Source organism: Eschrichtius robustus, chromosome 7 (genome assembly GCF_028021215.1).
Source record: "Eschrichtius robustus isolate mEscRob2 chromosome 7, mEscRob2.pri, whole genome shotgun sequence".
In the NCBI taxonomy this organism is placed as follows: domain Eukaryota; kingdom Metazoa; phylum Chordata; class Mammalia; order Artiodactyla; family Eschrichtiidae; genus Eschrichtius; species Eschrichtius robustus.
Window position 1 is genome coordinate 106,503,290 of NC_090830.1, and position 25,614 is coordinate 106,528,903.

The window sequence follows — 25,614 nt, forward strand, 5'->3', positions numbered from 1 at the left end:
GGTTTTTGAGACATCCCTGTTGCGTTTCCACTCTAGGTTAGATGAAACAAAAACAAGTGCCTGTGTCAGTCTGTCAGGTGGCCCCAGACAGGTTAGAACACAGAAACACGGTCTTCGTGAGTGAGGTCTGCTCTGGTCCCTCTGGAACCAGGAACCAGGCTCCCACACCACAAGCTGCCTTTGTTAAGACCACTGCCAAGCCGAGGACGGAAGTGGGACAAGGGCAAAAAAAAAAAAAAAAAAGGAAAAAGAAAAAACAAGCCACAGATCTTTCCTGCCATTTTTTAAGTTGATTCTGACCGTTTCTGCTTGATTTTCTGACATTTTTGTAGAGGGATAGGCCTTTAAAACTGTCTACTGCATCATTTTTGCTGATGTTATTCTGTAAGTGAATGTTTGAACACAGCAGTCCTGCCTTATTGTCATAGAGTGAACATCTGGGAAAGGTGGCTGAGCCTTTATTTTACAAAGAAAAGAAATGCCTGAGTATAAAGCTGGAATTCAAGCCTGTTGGCTTCCTGGCCAGTGGTATTTCCACTACCCCCAAAGCCCAGTTTCCATAAACTACTTTGGTGACTGCCCAAAAGGATGGCCATAACACTCAATGGACATCCAGGTCCTTGCTGAAAGGTTTCCATTACCCACAAGGTTTATCCTCAAATATGTAGTGATTTCTTTATCATGTTACTTAGCAGAAATATCCTAATTTAGGAAGGAAGAGAATATCTCTTTCAAGGAGGGACAATGTTTATGAACGGAGGTGCTTCCGGGGAACACCGACTAGGGCAGGGGTGTTTGATGCTTCAGTTGGGATCCTAGCTGACAGCATAATTGGGCTTGGGATGACAAAATGATTGGTTCTATGGTGTATGAATCATAAACAAACACCACAGTTTTGCCCTGTGGTGAGCTGATATGTCCTGTACTCTGCCTAAATAAAATCACATGATCTTAGAAAAGTCACTTACCTGCTCTGGTGCACAGCTACTTTATCCCTAAAATGCTGAGGTGGGTTTCATGCCGTTTTTGCACCCCTCTGAGTTATAATATAGTGATTCTACTTCTGAGGCTGCTTGATAGTAGTAGAAATAGCAGGGAATGGCTTTGTGATCAATATCAGGTTACTCAAAATTCCTTAACCTCTGCCCTCATCTACAAAATGTGAATCATAGTAATTCATCTTATTCTGTGTTTCAAGGTTGTAAGGAAGAATTAATTTAAAAAATGAGAGAATTGACATAAATATGCTTTAATACCATAAGGTTGATGTATGAGTATAGGAAATTGCTATAAACTTTCATCATCTGGTCAGAGTTTTCTCCCTTAAATATCTCTAGCAGCATGAAGAATTATTTTAATGTACACTATAAAATGCTCCCCCTGAAGAAAGAGACCATTTTTTATTCACTTCAGTTTTTAACCAAGGCTTGGCATATGGTAGATATGTCTTCAATATATGTTTTTAGTTTAATAAATATATTTTTAAAATCTTTAAGGTCTGCAATAATTTCCCTGCTCTCATGGACTATCTCCCAGGGAGTCATAACAAAGTACTTAAAATTTTTGCTTATGTAAAAAGCTATGTTTTGGAGAAAATAAAAGAACACCAAGCATTTCTGGGCATTAACAATCCTCGGGACTTCATTGATTGTTTCCCGATCAAAATGGAACAGGTAAAATATTAATGACAGATTAGTTATCTGTTTGCTTGAATTTTTTTGTTCATTGACTAGTTCTGTACTTATTAGGGATATTTAAATGGTTGCGGATGAAATGCTTGACCAGCACTTCGGGTACTTACGTGTGCGTGGATCTGGATTGAGCATCAAAGGAGATTTAAAATTGAATTGTTAAATGACAATACATGGACCCTGTTCGTTAGGTACTAATAGGCTACCTGAGGAGAAAGAGAACATACGTCTCGGGTGAAATGGAAATACAAACAAATGAGAAATACATAATACTGAGCTGTAAAAGGAAGGTGGATGTGATCATTTCACACAGCATGTGGGAGAGTGAGAAGGAAGGGCTTAGCCTGGGTGGGCTTCCTGAATGTCCTGAGGTTTGATGTAGATCTTCACATATTTGCAATAAGTCATAGGGGAGGGAATTTCAGATTGGTAGAATGGTGTCATGAGAGGTTCAGAGATGTGTTGTGGTAAGGAGACTAGGTGGATGGAAGAGAGAAGCCTTAAATGAGTGTAACCAAAAATAAATTTGGACAGATGTGGAGTGGGAGTTTGCTGTCTGTCAAGTAACTGTAAACGTGAATGTTGGCAGGAAAAGTTGTGATTTGATCAGGTAGATGTATGAGCCAGAACAAGAGTAGAATGCAAATAATTACTGGGGAAGATTATTCTGGGAGTTCTGTAGAATGATCTGTATGATGAGAATAGAATTCAAGGACCAGCTGTGAGATTTTTAATTTCTTTGGACTTTGGCTTGATGAAAGTCTGGACCATGGAAATGCAGAAGATTCTGAAATAAAATCAATCTGTCCATCTTGTCATAGTATCAGAGATCTATAAGGATTGGTGTTAGTTAGAGGAGAGGATGAGAGTCAAATTGTAGGGACTATATGGGAAATTTCAGTAATAAGACCAAATTCCCTATTTGAGAAGTTCAACCCAGGAGGGAAAAATTCAGATAGTAAATCTGAATAGTGAATTTGAATAGTGGTAGGGTCAAGTTGGAAACTGTGACAAAAGTAATATAGATGCCATAAAAAAACATTTATGTAGGGGCGGAGTTGTTCTTGAACTGGGGAAAGGCAGAATCTAGAACACACTGTAAAAAGCTAAATCTAGAGCAGGAAATTTCTTCATTTGAGGCCACCATTATTTTTTTTTATAAATTTATTTATTTTATTTTATTTATTTATTTTTGGCTGCGATGGGTCTTCATTGCTGCATGTGGGCTTTCTCTAGTTGTGGCAAGCAGGGGCTACTCTTCGTTGTGGTGTGCGGGCTTCTCATTGCAGCGGCTTCTCTTGTTGCGGAGCACAGGCTCTAGGCGCATGGGCTTCAGTAGTTGTGGCACGTGGGCTCAGTGGTTGTGGCTCATGGGCTCTAGAGCACAGGCTCAGTAGTTTGGCGCACGGGCTTAGTTGCTCCGTGGCATGTGGGATCTTCTTGGACCAGGGCTCGAACCCGTGCCCCTTGCCTTGGCAGGCGGATTCTTAACCACTGGGCCATCAGGGAAGTCCCTGAGGCCACCATTATTTTATTCAACCACTTTGTAGCACTGGGCAGAAATGAGAAATCAGTTAGTAGGCTAAAATGGCAAGGTGCCAAAGATGCTGATGAAGATGACTTTCAAAGAATTGTCCCTGGATTTGAATTGGACTGCTCAAATCGTGTGTTCCAAACAGAGTGAAGTTAAGCAGATGGTGTGGTTTGAAGAAATGGAGGAAGGAAGAAGCGAATTACTTCTGTTCTCTGCCTTCTCTGCTGCTAGGGCAATGATTTTTATCTTTCTGGGGTCCAGTTGATTTGAGAATCTGATTAAAAATATGGACGCCATCCCAGAAAGATGCACCTATATGAGTTCTTGGTATTTTGCACATAATTTGAGGGATTCCCATAATGCTATGAAGCCACGCCACTAATCCTGGGCTAAGGAGGCTCTAAGATGTCTGGTGTTTCATTTAACAGTGGCTGCTTCCTCAGTGCTATATTTAAAACCCACATTGTTTCTCTGGACTTCACTCTAGTACTTAGAGTCTGACATTATTTTTTGATAGCATCTTTATTGAGTATAATTTACATACCATACCCTCACACATTTTAAGTACAATTCAACATTTTCACAGAGTTGTGTAGCTCCCACCACAATCAATTTCTGAACACTTTTATCACCTTGAAAAGAAATCCTATATGCTTTAGGAGTCACCCCCATTCCTCCCCAACCTCCGCAGCTTTAAACATCACTAATCTACTTTCCATCTCTATAGATTTGCTATTCTGGACATTTCATATTAATGGAATTATACAATATGTATAATTCATACAATATGTATGATAACATCTTTTGTGTCTAGCTTCTTTCACTTAACAATGTTTTCAAGGTTCATTGATGATGTATCATATATCAGTACTTCACTCCTTTAAATGGTTGGATGATATTTCAGTGTGGATATACCACATTTTATATATCTGTTTGTTGGTTGATGGACATTTTGGTTGTGTCTGTTTTTTGGTTATTATGAATAATGTTTCTGTGGACATTTGTGTACAGGTTTTTGTGTATACATATGTTTTAATTTCTCTTGGGTATATACCTAGTGGTAGAATTGTTGGGTCTATGATAACTTTATATTTAACCTTTGGAGGAAGTGTGGCAGATCAAAGACTTAATGTAAGAGCTGAAACTATAAAACTCTTAGAAGAAAACTTATGCATAAAATTGCACCATTTTATATTCTCATCAGCAGTGTATGAAGGGTACAATTTATTCACATCCTTGACAGTACTTCTAATTATCTGTCCTTTTGATTCTAGCCATCCTAGTAGGTGTGAAGTGGTCTTTCCTTGTGGTTTTGATTTGTATTTCCCTGATGGCTAATGATGTTGAGCATCTTTCATGTGCTTGTTGGCCATTTATATATCTCTTTGGAAAAATGTCTATTTCAATCCTATGCCCATTTTTGAATTTGGCTATTTTTTTTTTTTTTAATTTCTAGTATGGCACTTCTGAACATCCTGTATTGCTTTTTTTTTTTTTTTTTAAAGCAAGGCAATGCTTTTTTTTTTTTTTTAATTTATTTTTTATTTATTTATTTTTGGCTGTGTTGGGTCCTCGTTTCTGTGCGAGGGCTTTCTCCAGTTGCGGCAAGCGGGGGCCACTCTTCATTGCGGTGCACGAGCCTCTCGTTATCGCGGTCTCTCTTGTTGCGGAGCACAGGCTCCAGACGCGCAGGCTCAGTATTTGTGGCACACGGGCCCAGTTGCCCCGCGGCATGTGGGATCTTCCCAGACCAGGGCTCGAACCCGTGTCCCCTGCATTGGCAGGCAGATTCTCAACCACTGTACCACCAGGGAATCCCCCTATTTTTTTTTTAAATTAATTTTTAAATTAATTTTTATTGGAGTATCGAGTAGAGTTCCCTGAGCTATACAGTAGGTTCTCATTAGTTATCTATTTTATACAGAGTATCAATAGTGTGTATATGTCAATCCCAATCTCCCCATTCATCCCACCCACCTTTCCCCCCTTGGTGTCCATACATTTGTTCTCTACACCTGTGTCTTTATTTCTGCCATGCAAATAAGGTCATCTGTACCATTTTCTAGATTCCATATATATGCGTTTAATATACGATATTTGTTTTTCTCTTTCTGACTTACTTCACTATATATGACAATTTCTAGGTCCATCCACATGTCTACAAATGGCCCAATTTCATTCCTTTTTATGGATGAGTAATATTCCATTGTACATATGTACCACATCTACTTTATCCATTCCTCTGTTGTTGGACATTTAGGTTGCTTCCATGTCCTGGCTCTTGGAAATAGTGCTGCAATGAACATTGGGGTGCATGTGTCTTTTTGAATTATGGTTTTCTCCTGGTATATGTCCAGGACTGGGATTGCTGGGTCATATGGTAGTTCTACTTTTAGTTTTTTAAGGAACCTCCATACTGTTCTCCATAGTGGCTGTATCCATTTACATTCCCACCAACAGTGCAAGAGGGTTCCCTTTTCTCCACACCCTCTCCAGCATTTCTTGTTTGTAGATTTTTTAATGATGGCCATTCTGACGGGTGTGTGGTGATACCTCATTGTAGTTTTGATTTGCATTTCTCTAATAGTTAGTGATGTTGAACATCATTTCATGTGTTTGTTGGCCATCTGTATGTCTTCTTTGGAGAAGTGTCTATTTAGGTCTTCCACCCATTTTTGGATTGGGTTGTTTGTTTTTTTGATATTGAGCTGCATGAGCTGTTTGTATGCTTTGGAGATTAATCCTTTGTCAGTTGCTTCATTTGCAAATAGTTTCTCCCATTCTAAGGGTTTTCTTTCATCTTGTTTATGGTTTCCTTTGCTGTGTAAAAGCTTTTAAGTTTAATTAGGTCCTATTTGTTTATTTTTGTTTTTATTTTTAAATTGTTGAGATGTAAGAGTTCTTCAGTGTTATAGATATGTGCCTTATCAGATATATGAGTTGCAGACATTTTGTCCCATTTTATGGGTTGTCTTTTTACTTTCTTTTTAAAATTATTTTATTTTATTTTATGTATTTTTTGGCCATGCCATGCAGGCATGTAGGATCTTAGTTCCTTGACCAGGGATTGAACCCACGCCCCCTGCATTGGAAGTGTGGAGTCTTAACCACTGGACCACCAGGGAGTCCCTGTCCTTTTACTTTCTTGATAGTATGTTTTGAAATTCAAAAGCTTTTGATTTCATGAAATCCAATTTATTAATCTTCTTCTTTGGTTGCCTGTGCTTTTGGTGTCATATCTGAGAAACTATTATCTAATCCAAGGTCACGATGATTCCCTCCAAGTTTTCTTCTAATAGTTTTATAGTTTTAGCTCTTATATTTAGGTCTATGATCCATTTTAAATCAATTTTTGATAATAGTGTGAGATATGGGTCCAACTTCATTTTTTTGCATATGGGTGTCCAGTTTTCCCAGCACCATTTGTTGAAAAGACTATTCTTTTCACATAGAATGATCTCGGCAACTTTGTTGAAAATTAGTTGTAAATGTGAAGGGTTTACTTTTGGACTCTCAATTCTATTCCACTTGTCTATATATCTTGCTCTTTGCCAGTACCACACAATCTTGATTACCATAGCTTTATTGTAATTTTTAATATGGGAAGTGTGAGTCTTCCAATTTTGTTCTTTTTTCTGAGATTGTTCTATCTATTCTTGGTCACTTAAATTTCCACATGAATTTTAGGACAATCTCATCAATTTCTGCAAAGAAGCTAACAGTGATTTTTTTTTTTTAAAGGAATTCCTTTTATTTTTTATTTATTTATTTATTTATTTATTTATTTATTTATTTTTGGCTGTGTTGGGTCTTCATTTCTGTGCGAGGGCCTTCTCCAGTTGCGGCAAGCGGGGGCCACTCTTCATCACGGTGCGCGGGCCTCTCATTATCTTGGCCTCTCCCGTCGCGGAGCACAGGCTCCAGACGCGCAGGCTCAGCAGCTGTGGCTCACGGGCCCAGTTGCCCCGCGGCATGTGGGATCCTCCCAGACCAGGGCTCGAACCCGTGTCCCCTGCACTAGCAGGCAGACTCCCAACCACTGCGCCACCAGGGAAGCCCTAACAGTGATTTTGATATGGATCATGTTGAATCTGTAGGTCAGTTCGGGAGTAATGCCATCTTAAGAATACTAAGTCTTTCAATAGATGAACATGGGATGTATTTCCATGTATTTAGTTCTTCTTTAATTTCTTTCAGCAAGGTTTTATACAGGCTAACTTACTTTTGATAGGCTATGTGTACATAACCACTGATGCTTCAAATTCACTTGAACAGATGGAAATAGTAATAATGGTTTATAAGAACTCTGCTCTCCTTCTTGGCCTTGGAGTAATTTTGAGTTGACAAGGTTAGAAAACTGTGTGAAGTTGATGTTACCAATGAGGATGACTACTTTTATCTACCAAGTACAACTGTCAATAGGATTAAGTCTATCTCAGTGGTGTTGGATTACATAATATTGGGCATGCCACAGGTCATTTGGGGATTATAAGAGCCTTATTAAATTAGTACTGGTCTGGACGACTGGATAGGAAGAAATTATTTTTTGGTTTGTTAATGACCTCTGTAGTCATTATTTCAGATTGTCCCATTGTTATTTTCAATTTTGAATCACATATGTCCCTCATCTAAACCAACCTTAGTTGTCCTTGTGAAGGGCTTTTACTCTCCCAACTTCTGACTTGTGAGAGCTTTATTCAGTCACTTCCTTACCCTTAGCATCTGCACTTGTCCTAGACCAAGTTGCCTATTGCCTCATATCTTGGAATACAGTAGTGGCCAGCCCCATTTTGTCTTTGTGAATCCATTCTCTTTCTCTATAATCTATTCTAGGATGTGCTGCCATGTTAGATTTTGCACATTTTCAACTTCATAATGGGCCTTTAGGCAACACAGAATCCACATAAATTCTTCAATGGGAGAAGAGAATTGCAAACTCTTGATTCTGGCTTATAATGGTTTTCAAAATATAGCTCTAATTTGCTCATTTCTATCAATTAAGATTGTGTTTGCCTACCAATAAAAAAAAAATTAACAAAGGCTTAAAGAAACAGTGGGTTTATTTATCTCACATAGAGAGAGTCTCATGTTGGGCAGTCCAGAGCTAGCCCTGAAGTATCATGGACTCAAGTGCCTTCCATTTTTCTTCAGCATTCTTAAGTATATAGGCTTCATCTTCATGCTCAGATACTCATGTTCCAAGATTACGTCTACACCACCTTCACCTTCATATCTGTGTTTTGAGTATGAAGAAAGAAAGGGAGAAATGGGCATCAGTAGGCCATTGGTAAGAAGTATGTTGCTTGGCCAATGTAGCTGCAAAAGAGGCTTGGAATGAAATTTTTAGGCAAGCAAGGGATAAGGAGTAGGTAAGGAAGATTGTGTCAGCCCAATCCACACACTTTGCCATACCATACAGTTGTTGTTGTTTTAATACTGCACTCCAGTGTCTAAGTTTGCTTAGCTTTATGACAGTGTGTGTTATTTTTGATTGAGTGTAATTATATATGCTGGCAAACTATCAGATAATTACATCAAATAATTCCTAGGAAAAGCGCAATCAACAGATGGAGTTTACTTTTGAAAACTTGATAGCCGCTGTAACTGATTTGTTTGGAGCTGGGACAGAGAAAACGAACACCACACTGAGATATGGGCTCCTCCTCCTGCTAAAATACCGAGAGGTCACAGGTATGAGCAAGATGGTGGGCAGAGTGAATTTCAGAGAAGATATTGGGTCCTCCACCTTATTTCTCTTAGAGAAGCTTTATTTTTGAAATTTCTGTGCCACCAGCTATAAGTTTAAAATTAAAATATTTAAAAAAGGTTAAAAGTGAGACAAATTTGTACAACAGGGGAGAAGGACTGAGAAAAGTGAAGACAGTGTGAGCAGTAGCAAAGGCAGTAAAGCTATGGGTTTCATCAATAAAAAATTCTGGATACGTGTCTGGACTTCATGGGAAGGGATTTGAAGCAGGCACAGCCAGCATAAATTGGCCTAGGATTGAATATTAGTTTTCTTAAGAAGAGTCCACTTTGAATGGTAGGTACGTTTTTGCAGAAATCTTTCCTTATTCTGAATATGCAGCATTCTAATGCTAGGTTAGGGAAGATAGGAACTATATTTGTTGAAGTATAGCATAAATTCTAGAAATTTGGTAAGAAAGGCTGAGAAAATTTCCACAGTCTGGGAAGTTCTTTACAAGATTAGATTTAGAAAAAGATATATGCTATTTAGACAAAAGAAGTGCCTAACGGAATTTTTTCCCTTTTTGAACAACTTTAATTTTTACCATTTTATTGAGATATAATTAACAAATATAAATTTATATATTTAAGGTGTACAACATGATTTCATATTGTGAAATCAAATTGTGAAATGATTTCCACAATCAAGCTAATTAACTACTCTTAGCAAAGTTCAAGTATACAATACAACATTGTTAACTATGGTCACCATGTTGTATTGATACTTTAGATCCCCAGAACTTGTTCATCTTATAACTGAAAGTTTGTACCCTTTGACCAACATCTCCCCATTTCCCCCACCCCAGCCTCTGACAACCACCCCTCCACTCTTTGTTTCTATGAGTTTGACTTTTTTATATTTCACATGTAAGTTAGATCATGCAGTATTTGTCATTTTGTGTCTGGCTTACTTTTTCTTAGCATAATATCCTCCAGGTTCATTCACGTTGTTGCAAATGGCAGGATTTTCACCTTTATTGGCTGAATAATATTCTGTTGTATACATCATCTTTTCTTTATCTATTTATCCATTGATAGACACTTAGGTTGTTTCCATATCTTGGCTATTGTGAATAATGTTGCAGTGAACATGGGAATGCAGATATCTCTTTGAGATACTGATTTCATTTCCTTTGGATATATACCCAGAAGTGAAATTGCTGGATCATATGGTAGTTCTGTTTTTGATTTTTTGAGGAACTTTTATGCTGTTTTCCATGATGGCTGTACCAGTTTACATTTCCATCAACAGTGTATAAGGGTTTCCTTTTTTCCACATCCTCACTAATACTTGTTATCTCTTGTCTTTTTGGTAATAGCCGTACTAACAGGTGTATAGTGATATCTCATTTCCCTGATGTTGAGTACCTTTTCGTATACCTGTTGGCCATTTGTACATCTTCTTTGGAAAAATGTTTATTCAGGTCTTTTGCCCATTTTAATTGGGTTATTATTACTGTTATTATTATTAGCTATTGAGTTGTTTGAGTTCCTTATATAATTTGGATATTAACACCTTGTCAGATATGTGGTTCACAAATATTTTCTCCTATTCTGTAGGTTGCCTTTTCATTTTGTTGATTGTTCCTTTTCCTGTGTAGAAGCTTTTTTGTACTGATGTAGTCTTACTTGTTTATTTTTGCTTTTATTGCCTGTGTGTTTGGTGTCATATCAAAAATTATTGCCAAGACCATGTCAAGGAACTTTTCCCCTATGTTTTTTATGAGGAGTTTTATGATTTGAGGTCTTACATTTAAGTCTTTAACCCATTTTGAATTAATTTTTATGAATGGTGTAAGATAAGGATCAAATTATATTCTTTTGTATGTGAATATCCAGTTTTTCCAGCACCATTTATTGAAGAGACTATCATTTTCCCACTGTGTATTCTTGGCACCCTTGTCAAAGAGAGTTGACTGTAGATACATGGATTTACAGATCTTTCTGAACTTACAATGGGGTTACATCCCAGTGAACCCATTTTAAGTTGAAAATGTTACATGTCAAAAATGTGCTTAATACATCTAACCTACTAAATAGCATAGTTTAGTTTAGCCTACCTTAAACATGCTCAGAACACATACATTAGTCTATAGTTGGGCAAAATCACCTGCCACAAAGTTTATTTTATTATAAAAATTGAATATCTCATGTAATTTATTGAATACTGTACTGAAAGTGAGAAACAGAATAGTTGTATGGGTACAGAATGTGGTTGTAAATGTGTTGGTTGTTTATCCTCATGATTGCATGGCTGACTGGGAGCTGTGGCTTGCTGCTGCCACCCAGCATTATGAGAGTATCATACTGCATATTGATAGTCTAAGAAAGAACCAAAATTCAAAATTCCAAGTACAGTTTCTACTCAATGCATATGGCTTTTCTACCATTGTAAAGTGGAAAAAACCGTAAATGGTACTGTCATAAGTTGGGGACCATCTGTATTTCTGCTGTATTCATTATGTTCCACTGATCTATGTGTCTGTTTTTATGCCAGTATTCTACTGTTTTTATTACTGTATCTTTGTAATATAGTTTAAAATCAGAAAGTGTGGTGCCTCCAGCTTTGTTTTTCTTTCTCAAGATTGTTTGGTTTGTTCAAGGTTTTTTTGTGGTTCCATATGAATTTTAAGATTTCTTTTTGTGTTTCGGTGAAAATGTCATCAGAATTTTGATAAGGATTACATTGAATCAGTAGATTGCTTTAGGTAATGTGGACATTTAGAGAATATTCATTCTTCTAATCCATGACTGCAAAATATCTTTTTATTTGTGTTCTCTTCAATTCTTTTTAATCAGTGTTTTATAGTTTCTGATGTACAGACCTTTCACCTCTTTGGTCAAATTTATTACTAAGTGTTCTATTTTTGATGGTTTTATAAGTGGATTATTTTTATCATTTCTCTCTCAGATAGTTCATTGTTAGCATATAGAAACATACTGATTTCTATACACTGAGTTGTATCTTGCTGTTTTACTGAATTTGTTTATTAGTTCTAACAGTTTTTGGTGTAGTCTTTAGGATTTTCTATATATAAGATCCTATCATTGTAAATAAAGACAATTTAACTTCTTCCTTTACAGAATGGATGCCTTTATTTTTCTTGTCTAATTGCTTTGGCTAGGACTTCTAGTACTATGTTAAATAAAAATGGGGAGAGTAGGCATCCTTGTCTGGTTCCTGATCTTAGAAGAATAGTTTATAGTAATATTAATCAAAGAATTATATTTGCTTAATTGGAATAATATCAGAAAACACCTTTTGATAAAAATCCATCAATGTTGGTATAATTGGGTTAAAATATTCCTTAATAAACTGAGAGTTAAAAGGTTCTGGCTCAGAAGAGCAGGAACAAAATGGTGGGGTCATAATTTCATGTACTGTTTGTTTCCCACTCACACTGGATTTAAAACATCATGCTGTACATTTCTTTTGGTCTCCAATATTCATTAAAAATTATAAATGGTTTTAAATAAATACAATTATACAGCTAATATATTTTACCTCTTGAAAACAAAAAGAATAGCTTATAGCATTTACCTTTTTTTTGGTTAACCATCCACTCTTCCCTTTACTTACTTATTTATTTTAAAATTAAATGCTTTATTGAGGTAACATTGGTTTATAACATTATATATGTTCCATGTGTACAACATCACATTTTGTATACACCGCAGTGTGCTCACCACCAAGAGTTTAGTTTCCATCCGTTCACCATACAGTTGACCCCCATTACCCATCTTGCCCTCCCTCCACTCTGCTTCCCTTCTGGTAACCACTACTCTGTTCTGTGTATCTATGTTTTTGTTTTTGGTTTGTTTGTTTGTATATTCCACATGTGAATGGAACCATACAGTATTTGTCTTTCTCTGACTGGCTCATTTCACTTAGCATAATACCCTCAAGATCTACCCATGTTGCAAATGGTAAGATTTCTTTCTTTCCTTCCTTTCTCCCTCCCTCCCTCCCTCCCTCCTTCCCTCCTTCCTTCCTTCTTTCCTTCCTTCCTTTCTTTCTTTCTTTCTTTCTTTCTTTCTTTCTTTCTTTCTTTCTTTCTTTCTTTCTTTCTTTCTTTTTCTCTCTCTCTCTCTCTCTCTCTCTCTTTCTTTCACTGAGTAGTATTGCATTGTATATATACCACATCATCTTTATCCATTCATCTGTTTATGGCTACATAGGTTGTTTCCATATCTTGGCTATTTTAATGCTGCAGTGAACATAGGGGTGCATATATCTTTTTAAATTAGTGTTTTCATACTTTTTGTATAAATACCCAGAGATGAAATAGCTGGATCCTATAGTAGTTCTATTCTTAATTTCATTAGAAATCTCCATACTTTTCCATAGTGGCTGAACCAGTTTACATTTCCACCAACAGCATACGGGGATTTCTTTGTCATTGACTTTTGGCAGTTTTAATATAATGTGTCTTGGAGAAGGTCTTTTTGCATTGAGGTAATTAGGTGTTCTCTTAGCTTCGTGCACTTGTATATCCAGTTCCTTTCCCAGGTTTAGGAAGTTCTCAGTTATTATTTCTTTAAATGAACTCTCTGTTCCCTTCTCCCTCTCTTCTCCTTGTGGGATACCCATCATCCTTATGTTGTCCTTCCTAATGGATTCCAATAGTTCTTTTAGAATTTCTTCAGTTTTTTTTAACACCTTATTTCTCTCTCCTTTCAACCAGAATCATGTCTAGATTTCTATCTTCGGGCTCCCTAATTCTCTCTTCCATGGGGTGCCCTATTTCCAGTGCTTTGTAACAGCGGTCCCCAACCTTTTTGGCATTAGGGACAGGTTTTGTGGAAGACAGTTTTTCCACGAATGGGGGCGGTGGGTGATGGTTCAGGCAGTAATGTGAGCGATGGGGAGCGATGGGGATTGGCTGATGAAGCTTTGCTCACTGGCCCACCACTCACTTCCTGTTGTGTGGCCCAGGGGTTGGGGATGCCTGCTTTATAATGTGTTCTTCATCTCATTTATTGCATGCTTTAGCTCCAGATTTTTTTTTTTTTAATGTTTCAGTCTCTTTGGTTAGGTATTCTTTCTATTCATTAATTTCATTCCTTAGCTCATTGAACTGCCTGTCTGAGTTTTGCTCTATCATGTTGAGTTTGAGTTTCTTCACGACAGCTCTCTTGAGTTGTCTATCAATTAGATCTCAATATTCTGTGATTTTCAGTTTGGCTTCTGGAGAATTTTTATGCCATTGTTACGATGGTGCTTGATGAGTTGTTCTTCTACTGGTGCATTTGAAGTAGCAAACACCTTTCTTCATTAGGTAAAGGTGTTTTGTCTTTCTTTTAAACTTGTTTCTAACAATTCAACAGGTTTGTAATTGGAGGCCTTTTTGTTTGTTTGTTTTCAGTAGATGACACTATAGCACAAGTTTTTGGTTTCTCTTACTTCAGCTGCCTCTGGCTATATTTGAGAATTGGCACTTTCCACCCCACTGCCTTTGCCAGAGGTGTTGTTCGGTGCGCTCATTGTCACTACTTATGCCTCATTGTCACTGGTGCTTTGCTGTTGCTGGTGTCACTGCTATTGCTGGCATTGCCACCTGGGGCAACAGAACGGCAGGCACCTTGTCCAGGGTCGTCTGGGCTGTGGGCTTCACTGCCGAGTGGGGAGGGTGGGAGTTGGAGGGCAGTTGGAGCTATGGTCACCTCTGCTGCATTAGGGGTTTTCAGGTTCACGGGTGCTGCTGCCGTGGGCGGGAGGGTGGGGGTCCAGAGTTGCAGGTGCTTCCACAGCTGAAGGGACAGAGTCACAGGTCCTGCTGCCACTTCTCAGTTCCCTGTGGCTGTGGGTGCTGTTGTGACTGGGAGGTCAGAATTGTGTGCAATGCCCCCCCTGCTACTCCTGGATTCTCTGGGGCTGTGGGCTTAGATGCCATGGCTGGGTGCCAGGATCTCAGGCATTGCCTCACCTGTTGCCTCCATTCTGCCTCCTCTATGTGTTCCAATCCACCCACCTTTAAGTGTAGAGATGTGTGGAATTCTCTGGCATCCTTGTGTGTTGGGCAGAGTTCCCTTTGTTCAGTTATGGACGTTTAACTGGTTGTAGATTGAAGGTGGGGACAAAGGGAGTGTCTCACACTGCTGTAATGCTGATGTCACTCCCCTCACCGTTGAGTATGTTAGCCCTGGGCTTGTCATATACGTTGAGATACATTCCTTTATTTTGTTGAGATACATTCCTTCTATACATAATTTGTTGGGAGGAGTTTTTATCATGAAAGGATGTTAAATTTTGTCCCCTGTTTTTTCTGCATCTATTGAGATGACAGTATGATTTTTATCCTTTATTCTGTTAATGTGGTGCATCATATTTATTGTTTTGCATATTTTGAACCACCCATATATCTCAAGGATAAATCCGGCTTAATCATGGTGTGTGATCCTTCTAATGTGCTCTTGTATTCAGTTTGCTAGCATTTTGTTGAGAATTTTTGCATCTATGTTCATCAGGAATATTGGCCTGTAATTTTCTTTTTTTGTACTTATGTCACACTTCAGAAGGAATTTTATTATTCCAGAAGTCTGAGTCCAGAAAAATGGTGTTTGCCATAAGAATTTCTTTTCAGGTCAATGGACGTTTAACTGGTTGTAGATTGAAGGTAGGGACAAAGGGAGTTTCTCACACTGCTGTAATGCTGATGTCACTCCCCTCACCGTTGAGTATGTTAGCCCTAACCGTTGAGTATGTTAGCCATTGTCTAAAAATGGATAAATCAGGAAATAAAAGTAGTAATTTTTAAAATAAATTTATGTAATTTATTTATTTATTTTTGGCTGCATTGAGTTTTCATTGCTGTGTGCAGGCTTTCTCTAGTTGTGGCGAGTGGGGGCTACTCTTCCTTGCGGTGCGAGGGCTTCTCATTGCGGTGGCTTCTCTTGTTGCAGAGCATGGGCTCTAGGCATGTGGGCTCAGTAGTTGTGGCTCGTGGGCTCTAGAACGCAGGCTCAGTAGTTGTGGTGCGCAGGCTTAGTTGTTCTGCGGCATGTGGGATCTTCCCGGACCAGGGCTCGAACCCGTGTCTCCTGCATTGGCAGGCGGATTCTTTAAGCACTGCACCACCAGGGGAGCCCTAGTAATTATTTAGAAATATGAAATTTAAATTTCAGAAGAAACTGCTAGAATGTTTCAAAGTGGCCACCTTTGGGGAGTATGAGGATTAAAGAAGATAGCATTGAAAGTTGCAGATAAATACACACACAACACATGTACAGTCACACAAACCATACATACATATACATCAGTTACAGAATTTGATTTTTAAAATGAAATCAATACTTGATTCCTGTTTTTTCTTTCTGCGAGGGCAGTAATTTCTTGAGTTAATAATGTAATATTTATATTTGAAGCATTTCACAATTTCTATTTGTATTAATGATCCTGTATGCTAATCTATAGGTGTGCACAGATTTATCTCAAAGCCTAGCTTGTATGAAAGTCATTTGTACCTATATTATGGCAACTCACTCTGTATGTCTAGGTGTCCTTCTGGGCATATAATTGATGTTTATAATGATGTTGGAACACCTTCACAGAGCTTTATGTAACTCTGAATTGGTATGCAAATGTGGTATGTATTTTCCTGTTTTTCCATCAGTCGCACTTGTGTCTTATCAGCTAAAGTCCAGAAAGAGATTGACTGTGTGATTGGCAGACACCAGAGTTCCTGCATGCAGGACAGGAGCCACATGCCCTACATGGATGCTGTGGTGCATGAGATCCAGAGATACAGTGACCTTATCCCCACCAACCTGCCCCATGCAGTGACCCGTGATGTTAAATTCAGAAACTGTTTCCTCCCCAGGGTAAGATTTGTTTCTCCTGCTGTGACCTCAATGCTCTTGAAGTTCCCATATTCGCAGTGTGGTTGCAATCCTTAAGATGAGAGAATTGCAAAAGTCATGCGTGGGGTAGCCTGATGGGTTTTGTGTTGTTTCCAATTTGTGGCTATAAATCTTTATGACAGATCTTGATTATCTGGCTAAGTCTCCCAAATTTGTTCTGCTTCTTTAATATTGTTTCGGCTACTCTTAGCAGTTTACATTTCCAGATAAATTTTAGTATCCATTTGTCAATTACCCAAAACACTCAGCTATGATTTTTATCAGGTTGATATTAAATCAGTTTGGAAAGAATTGACATCTTGACATGTTGAATCTTTCAATTCACAGATACAATTTATTTGGGCTTTCTTTAATTTTTCAGTGCTGTTTTGTTTTCAGTACAGTGGCTTGCACATCTGTTATGTTTTTCTCAGATAAATAATATTTCTGATGTTATTATACATTGTATAATTTTATTTTGTTTTTGTTTTTTATTTTTTGGTCATGCCACGGTGCATGTGGGATCTTAGTTCCCGGACCAGGGATCAAACCCGCACCCCTTGCATTGGAAGTGCGGAGTCTCAACCCCTGGACCACCAAGGAAGTCCCTACATTGTATAATTTTAAAAATGCCTTTTCCACTTTTTTGCTATACGGAAATATATTTGATTTTATTTTGATGACCTTATATCTAGCAACCTTTCCAAATTCATTTATCATTGCTAATAATTTGTGGATTGATTTGTAATTTTTGTATACACAATTTTGCCACCTGGTTTAATATTTGTTTTATTCTTTATCTTCCAGTTCTCATGACTTTAATTTTCTTTATTGCATTATCACACTGGCAGGATTTCCAGGATAGTGTTGAACAGAAGTGGTGATAGTGGCCATTGTTTAATTTATGATATCCAGGAAGAGGTGAGGGCTTAATAGCTCATCATTGAGAATGATATTTTATGTATATTTTTGTAAATATTAAAAAAAGCAGATCAGGGAAATATTCCTAATCTTATTTTTGTATGATATTTTTGGGATGAACTTTATTTTTTAAGAGCAGTTTTGGGTTCACAGCAATATTAAGCTGAAGATACAGAGATTTCCTATATACTCCCTGCCTCGACACATGCATAGATAGCCTCACCCATTGTCAATATCCTCTACCAGAGTGGTGCATTTTTTTACCGTTGATGAGCCTGTATTGGCACATCATTAGCATCCAAAGTTCATCATTTTCATTAGGGTTCACTCTTGATGTTGTACATTCTATGAGTTTGGGCAAGTGTATAATGACATGTATCCATCATTGTGGTATCATATAGAGTAGTTTCACTGCTCTAGAAATCCTCTGTGTTCTGTATCTTCATCCCTCTCTCCCCCAAACCCCCGGCAACCACTTTATACCCATTGATTAGAAACTCCCCATTTTCCCGTCCCCTGCTCTTCGCAATCTGTATAATTTTTTCATAAACGTGTGTACAAAATTTGACCAAATGTATTCTCTGCATATATTTTATTCTCTCTGTCTCTCTGTCGGGGTCTGTGTCTGTCTCTCATATATAAAAAGCTCAATTTGGTTTGCTACATTTTATTGAGAACATTTGTATTTATATTCAGAAGAGACTGGTCTGCAATTACTCTTTCTCAAAGAATTTTTAATCAGACTTCTGATATCAAGGTAATGCTGGCCTCATAAAATAAGGTGGGTAACTTTCCATATTATGGGTATATTTTTATTATATATATATAATTGCCTCCTTTTCTTTTCTTTTGGTGTTTGCTTAGTTCTGTCTTCCCTGTACCTGATAAGTTTTGCTTAAGCTCAGATATTGCATAAGAAAAAAAATGCAGTCTCAGGTGATGTTTATCTTCTTCCAGAAAGTGTTCATCTTTCCTTCACTAGGCGGACAGAATTATATAACACCTCCTGTTTCAGAATTGGATATTAACACAGTCAAATATTGACTGTAGATGCCAGTTTACCTTTCCAAGTTTCTTCTGTCTCTGGAATCTGGAGACTAATTTTTGTCTGCAGCTTTCTAGTGCTTTCTAACACTTGGTTTCTATGTTTATTCAGACTTTCTAGTTGGTATCCTACAAGTTACTGCCATTTGAAGCCTGCATATGTTATTGTACATAAAAATAAGATGACTGAAAAGTCTACTTTGAGGGGAAAAGGATCATGAGTTTATTAAGGTTGAAATTACTATTGCTGTCTTCTGGGGAAGAGGGAATTGTGCATATCTGCGTTGTCCCATATGGTAGCCACTAGCCACATGTGCCCAGTGGGTGCCTGAAATGTGATCAGTGCAACTGAGGAACTGAATTTTAAATTTTATTTACTTTTGATTAGCTCTACTTTAAATATACGTAGCCATGGATCACTGAAAGCTACTGTGTTAGAGCTGATCTAAGTTTTTTTTTTCCTGTAACGTGGGTTTAGAAATCCCTCCTCCTTAATTCTGCAATACTAAAAACCTGGAAAATTGAAAACAAATATAAGTTTGATGCAATTTCATTTGGTGGTCAAAACCTTACTTGAACTGAAGTGAATCTATAGTCCTTATTTATGCTACTTTATGTGAATATTCATGTCCTGCTGAAGACATTTGTGAACTGTTGATAAAACTAACCTTGTTTACCTCAAAATGTTGCAAGAATTAAACCAGGTAACATGCAAAATACAAGCTAAAACTATGAGACACTATTTTCATATATCAGTGTGATGAAGTCAAAGGCTGAGAAAACCTTTTATTAGAGAGGATATGTGTAAACAAGTACTTTCAAGTGCCACTGGCAGGATTATAAATAATACATCTTTTTTGGGGGGGACATTTTGGCAATATCTATTAAAAAATAAAATATGGTATCTTATAATGTAAGAATTATAATTCTTAGAATCTACTACAAGTGCTAATGAAGGAATGTCCAAAAAATTCATCCTTGCATCATTGCTTGTAATGAAAAAATATTTTGAGCTATCTAAATGTTCATTAGTAGTGCAATGGCACATTTATATTATGTAGCATGATAAGGCAGTTGTATATGTGTTGACATGGGACAATATCTAAATTATTATTATTTTTAAATTAATTAATTAATTTATTTTTGGCTACGTTTGGTCTTTGTTGCTGCACGCGGGCTTTCTCTGGTGACGGTGCGCGGGCTTCTCATTGCAGTGGCTTCTCTTGTTGTGGAGCACAGGCTCTAGGCACACGGGCTTCAGTTGTTGCAACACGCGGGCTCAGTAGTTGTGGCTCGTGGGCTCTAGAGCGCAGGCTCAGTAGTTGTGGCATACGGGCTTAGTTGCTACATGACATGTGGGATCTTCCCGGACCAGGGCTCGAACCCATGTCCCCTGCATTAGCAGGCAGATTCTTAACCACTGCGCCACCAGGGAAGTCCCTAACTTATTTTAATTAAAGAAAAAAATCAAGATCCACTGGATGCTTGTCATTGGGTTAAAAAAGAAGAAAGTGATAAGTGGCATAAATGTATATAGGATTATCTGCCTGATATGCATAATATCTCTGGAAGGTATATAACTAGTTGGTGGGAATGGTTGTTTTTGGAAAGTCTAAATAAGTTTGTGTAGTTAGATGGGAAGGAGACTTACTTTTTACCATATGTGCTTTTTGTGACTTAATGTATTCCTCTATTTTTTACTTGCGGTATAAGTTATGTAGAAGAAAAATCACCTTTCTAAGTGTAGAGTCTAAAGAGTTTTGACCAGTATGTGAAGTTATGTAACTACCACCACAACTAAGATATAAAACATTTTCATCATCTCAAAGAGTTTCCTTATTCTCCTTTTGCAAACAATCCATTTCCCCCAGTTCTTGCCCTTGGTAACCACTGATCTGCTTTTGGTCCTACAGTTTTGCCTTTTCAGGAGTGCAATATAATGTGACATAAATGAAATAACTTGTAATCAATATATGCCTTTATCTCTTTTTTATGTGGCAGAATATGTTTGAGATTCATCCTTGTTATTGCATGTATCATTGGATTATTCCTTCTTTATCGATGAGTAATCCATCATGTGGAGTGCCACAAATTGTTTATTCATTAACTAATTGATGGATATTTGGGTTGCTTCCAGTTTTGGGCTATTTGAATAAAGGTGCTTTAAACATTTGCATACAGGTTTTTGTGTGGACATAAATTTTCATCTCTTTTGGGTAAATACCGAGGAGTGGGATTGTTGCTTAAATGTTTAATTTTATTTAAAAAACCCACCAAACTGTTTTCTAATACGGCTGTGACATTTTTCCTTCCTACTAGCAATATATGAAAGTTCCAATTGCTGGAGGTAGGTACCCTCCAACACTTGCCGTTGTTAGTGTTCTTAAATTTTATTTTATTTTTAATTTATTATTATTTATGGCCTCTGCCCTATTTTTTGTTTTGATTGTTTCTGGTATTTATCGGCATTCCTCCAGCCAGATCACCTGCGTTCTACCCAAAACAATCCAATACGTTTTGAAAACCATTTTGGAGGGGCTGTTCTTGGGTGGTGGTGGGAAAGGGAGTTTTGGCCAGAACGATATTGACTGGTAGGGAAAAAAAAAATTCAGAAAAACACCAAACCAAGTACACGCCTCTCCCCACATACACACCTGTATTTATGTACACGCACACATGGCCGGCCAAGCCGGCCCTTGGGGGCTTTGAACAATCATCTCAACGCCTCTTTCCGTTTCTCTTGTCCTGAGTATGGGTAGGGGCGAAAGGGGAGAGATTTCAAATCTGTAAATATTTTTGAAGCGAAAAAAATAAAACATTTAAAGCATCGTTGTTAACTTTGGTGGAACTGATTGTCTGGTGTGCTAACGCTGGAGGTTTACTCGCTTGCTTTTCCGTGGAAGGGCTTGCAGGCGCGCGTCAGACGTCTGGCTCGCCCCACGTGGAAGGTGGGGCGGGGATCAGGGGTTAAAGGTCAGGACCCTGGCGCCGCCCCGTGGAGCCTCACCCCTTTCCGCTCGCTGGTGGTGCCCGTAGCCCCCGCGCGGGCTGAGGCTCAGCCCGGCTGGAATCCAGCTCCGGAGCCCGCGCAGACAGGGCCAGACGGCGGGTGGAGGCAGGCCTCACTGCTGAAGCGGTGGCCTCCCCGAACGCGCTTTTGTGCAGCACAGGGAGTGCCTAGGCGTTGGCGGCAGCGAGGCACTGTGCGACGTGGTCCAGCCTGTGACACAAGGCTCCCCTTCGAGGGCGCAGGGCAGGTGGGGCGGCGCTGCCTGGACCAGGTATAGCGCCCGACTTGCTCATCCCCCATCCTGGCGCGACAGGCTGGCAGCGCTCGCAGCTCCGGAGCCGGTGGCACAGTTGCGCGTCCTGCGCGGCCGCGGGAACTGGGCGCGGAAAGACGGCCCTTCGCTTGAGGCGTCATGAGGCCGGAGACTAGGCAAAGAAAGCTCGAGAGGCAAAGGCTCCTCCCCACACTGTTGTTTACGGTTTGCATTGTGGCTAAGAGGCCGGGTTGCGGGCAAGCACGTGGCCGCTGGCCCTGAATGGAACCTGGGTGCGCCATCTGTGTGCCCACCGACTTCCGCGCCCCAACACTTGCCGCCGCACCCTCTAAATTTTAGACACTGAAGTGGTTGTGTAGTGATATCTCATTTAGTTTTACTTCTATTTTCTCAGTGAATAATGATATTTGGCTTCTTTTCATGTGTTGATTGGCCATTCGTATGTGTTCACTGATAGTGTTTGCTCAAAGTCCTATTTTTTATGGGGTTGTTTGCTTTATTATTTAATTATTGCAGTTCTTTATATATTTTGTATGCAATCCCTTTGTCATGTCTCAGTGTTGCAAATGTTTACTCCAGGTTTGTGTATTTTTCTTTCTTTATTTGGTTTCTAAGAATGTCTTTCAAGAAGCAGAAGTTTAAAAAAAAAGCATAGTTTAAAATTTTTATGAAGTCCAGTTTATCAATTATTTCTCTTATGAGTTGGGCTTTTGTGTCATATTTATTTTCCAGCACATGCTATCAAATATTTAGGCTTTTCTTTTTCAAGTTTTATACTTTCAGCGTTTGTATTTAACTCTATGATCCATTTAAAGTTCATTTTCACTTATGGAGTGAAGTAATGATCATATTTCATTTCTTTTCTTTATGGTTATCTACTTGTCCCAGCACCATTTGCTGAAAATATACCTGCTTTTAAAATCTTAAAGTAACATTTTCCTGTATTATTTGTTTTAAAATATACAAGGCAATAATTTTAAAAACAAAATTATAGACCTTAAATACAATAAACTTAAGGGGTGCAATTACCCCCAATTTTGAATTTAAAAGATTTTAAAATTTAAATAGTATTTAAATGTACAATGGATATATATATGAAATATATATGAAATTGTGTATATATCTATATTTTAACTACCTGTCTATCTATCATCTGTCTATCACACTTAACACCTAAATACTTAAGTGTGTATCTTCTAAGAACAAGTGAACAAGGACTTTATCTACATAACAATAAAAGCATTCACACTAAAGGAATTAATCATCTATGCAATATTTTTTTCTAATATATATATATACTATAATTACATTTTCTCAATTATCCTAAAATATCTTGTGTAGCTTTTTTTGAGGGGGCATCTAGTGTCCAATCAAGGAACAAGTATTTAATTTGATTATCTGCCCCTATACTCCCCTGTTATCAAGAACAGTTCCTTTTCCTATGTTTATTTCATTTTAATACATTGACAATTTCGAAGAGTCCAGGACAATTGTCATGTTAAACGTTCCTCAGTCTGGCTTTATGTGATTGTTTTCTTGAGATTAGATTCCAGTTGTGTGTATTTGGCAAGAAAATTACTTAGGTGATGTTGTGTATGTCCCACTGCATCACATTTCGGCTGAAGACATGTAATGTCAGCTTATCCCATTATGGGTGATGCTAAGGTGATCACTTATTAAGGAGAAATCTGCCATATCTCTCCATTGCTGAGGTTCTGTTTTCATAGGTAATTAATTAAAAATCTATGGCATGGTACTTTAAGACCTTGTGAATATACTGTTTCCCAGATCATTCATCCAACGGGTTTAGCATTAATTGACGATCTTTACCTGAATTGTTGAAAAATGAGAATTTTTCTAATTTTATCATCTCTCTTTGTTTTTTTAATCTAGAATTCATCCATAACTAAGTGTTCCCCCCACATTTTAAAATTAAGGGAAACAAATTTCATCCCAAAGATAAATGCTCAGTAGTTGTTAGTGTACTTGTTGATATTATCTAAGAAGTCACTTTTCCTCTTGGGAAAATTTTCTTTCTTACTGTGGTAAAATAAGTATAACATAAAAATGACCATTTTAGCTATTTTAAAGTGTACAATTCAGTGAAATTTAGTACATTCACAGTGTTGTGCAACCATAGCTACTATCTAGTTCCAGAACATTTTCATCACAGCAAAAGGAAATCCACCACCCGTTAAGCAGTCATTGCCCATTCCTCACTCCTTCCAGCCCCCGACAGCCACTAATCTGTCTCTGTCTGTAAGGATTTGCCAGATGCCATTTTTAATCAGATCAGACCTCTATTTTAAAAAGCCCTATAAACAGATTCCAAATACATCTGACTTTTCAAGAGCCCTCAGAGGCTTCCATTTTAAACTATAATCCACAAATGAGATGTAAGAAAGCTGAAATGATGAAATAGAGCCAAGGGTGGGATACAGACAGCAGTGTCCAAACATTGTGATAAGTAAAGGGGATTCAGAGATCTAGCACCCAAGTAACCAAGTACTCAGTACTTCAAATGCTATTGGAGGCCACTTTAGTAACATCGCTGCCACTGGTCTTAAACTCATCCCTGTTTATTACTTGGTCTGTCTGTCTGGAATTGCCGCTGCCCTTCTTTGGACCTGGGACTCCTCATCTCTAGATCAAAAGATGGCACTAAATGACTTGTAACATTTCTACCGCTCCACCACCTCTTTATAATTCATTTATCTTCATCTTTCATTCCAGGGCATGACTATAGTAACATTGCTGAGTTCTGTGCTACATGATGACAAAGAATTCCCCAACCCAGAGGTGTTTGACCCAGTCCACTTCCTGGATGAGAGTGGCAACTTTAAGAAGAGTGACTACTTCATGGCTTTCTCAGCAGGTAATAAAAATGAATTTCCTTAGGTACTTAGGGAACAAGACACCTTTCTGGAATTGGTTGGAACTTAATGATGCCCACCCTGGGGCTGGTAGAAAGGCTCTTTGTCCATGATCACGAGCACCACTCCCAAAGCCCGTGCGCTTCCTCCCCTCACCATACATCCGCAGTATTGGAACTTCAGGGAGGTGACCCAGTTCTTCCAAAGTGAGAAAGCTAGAAAATAGGTTGATTGAATTATGCCTCTAGCTGTATCACTGAGCTACCTAAGAGCTCCTCTTAGCAGGTGAAACTCATTTAGACTTTCCTTGGCTGCCATGAGAAACGTACATAAGTTCATAAGTTTGAGTATTTGCTATGTGATAACCCGTGACTCAGCAGGCTGAGCTCTGGGGTTAAAAGTATCCACAAGCACAGAATGGGCACCAAAGTGGCTCACATCCTAGTTAGGGAAACAGATTAGTAAAGAGAACATTGAATAGTGCTGTGAGAGAGGAAAGCACAGGCTGCTCATGAGATCAGAAGGGGAAGCTGCCTGTTTTCTGCTCACTCATTCGCCACACTGAGGCATAAAATGGAATAAGGAACGTTCAAACAGAAGAAAGCGAATTTGAGCTGCCTCACAGGAGCAAGGTAAGGAGAGAGGGCAGGGCACTTTCACAGGAGCAGGACATTTCCTCT

General features: G+C 38.3%; 1 protein-coding gene across 1 annotated transcript in view; it reads left to right on the forward strand.

The window, feature by feature from the left end:
- The window catches only part of LOC137767184 (cytochrome P450 2C18-like), a 45,148-nt gene that overhangs the window by 18,343 nt on the left and 1,191 nt on the right, over window positions 1–25,614 (forward strand). The window contains 4 exon segments of the mRNA XM_068547903.1: window positions 1,497–1,673; window positions 8,775–8,916; window positions 16,607–16,794; window positions 24,795–24,936. Coding sequence (XP_068404004.1) covers window positions 1,497–1,673; window positions 8,775–8,916; window positions 16,607–16,794; window positions 24,795–24,936 — 649 coding nt within the window.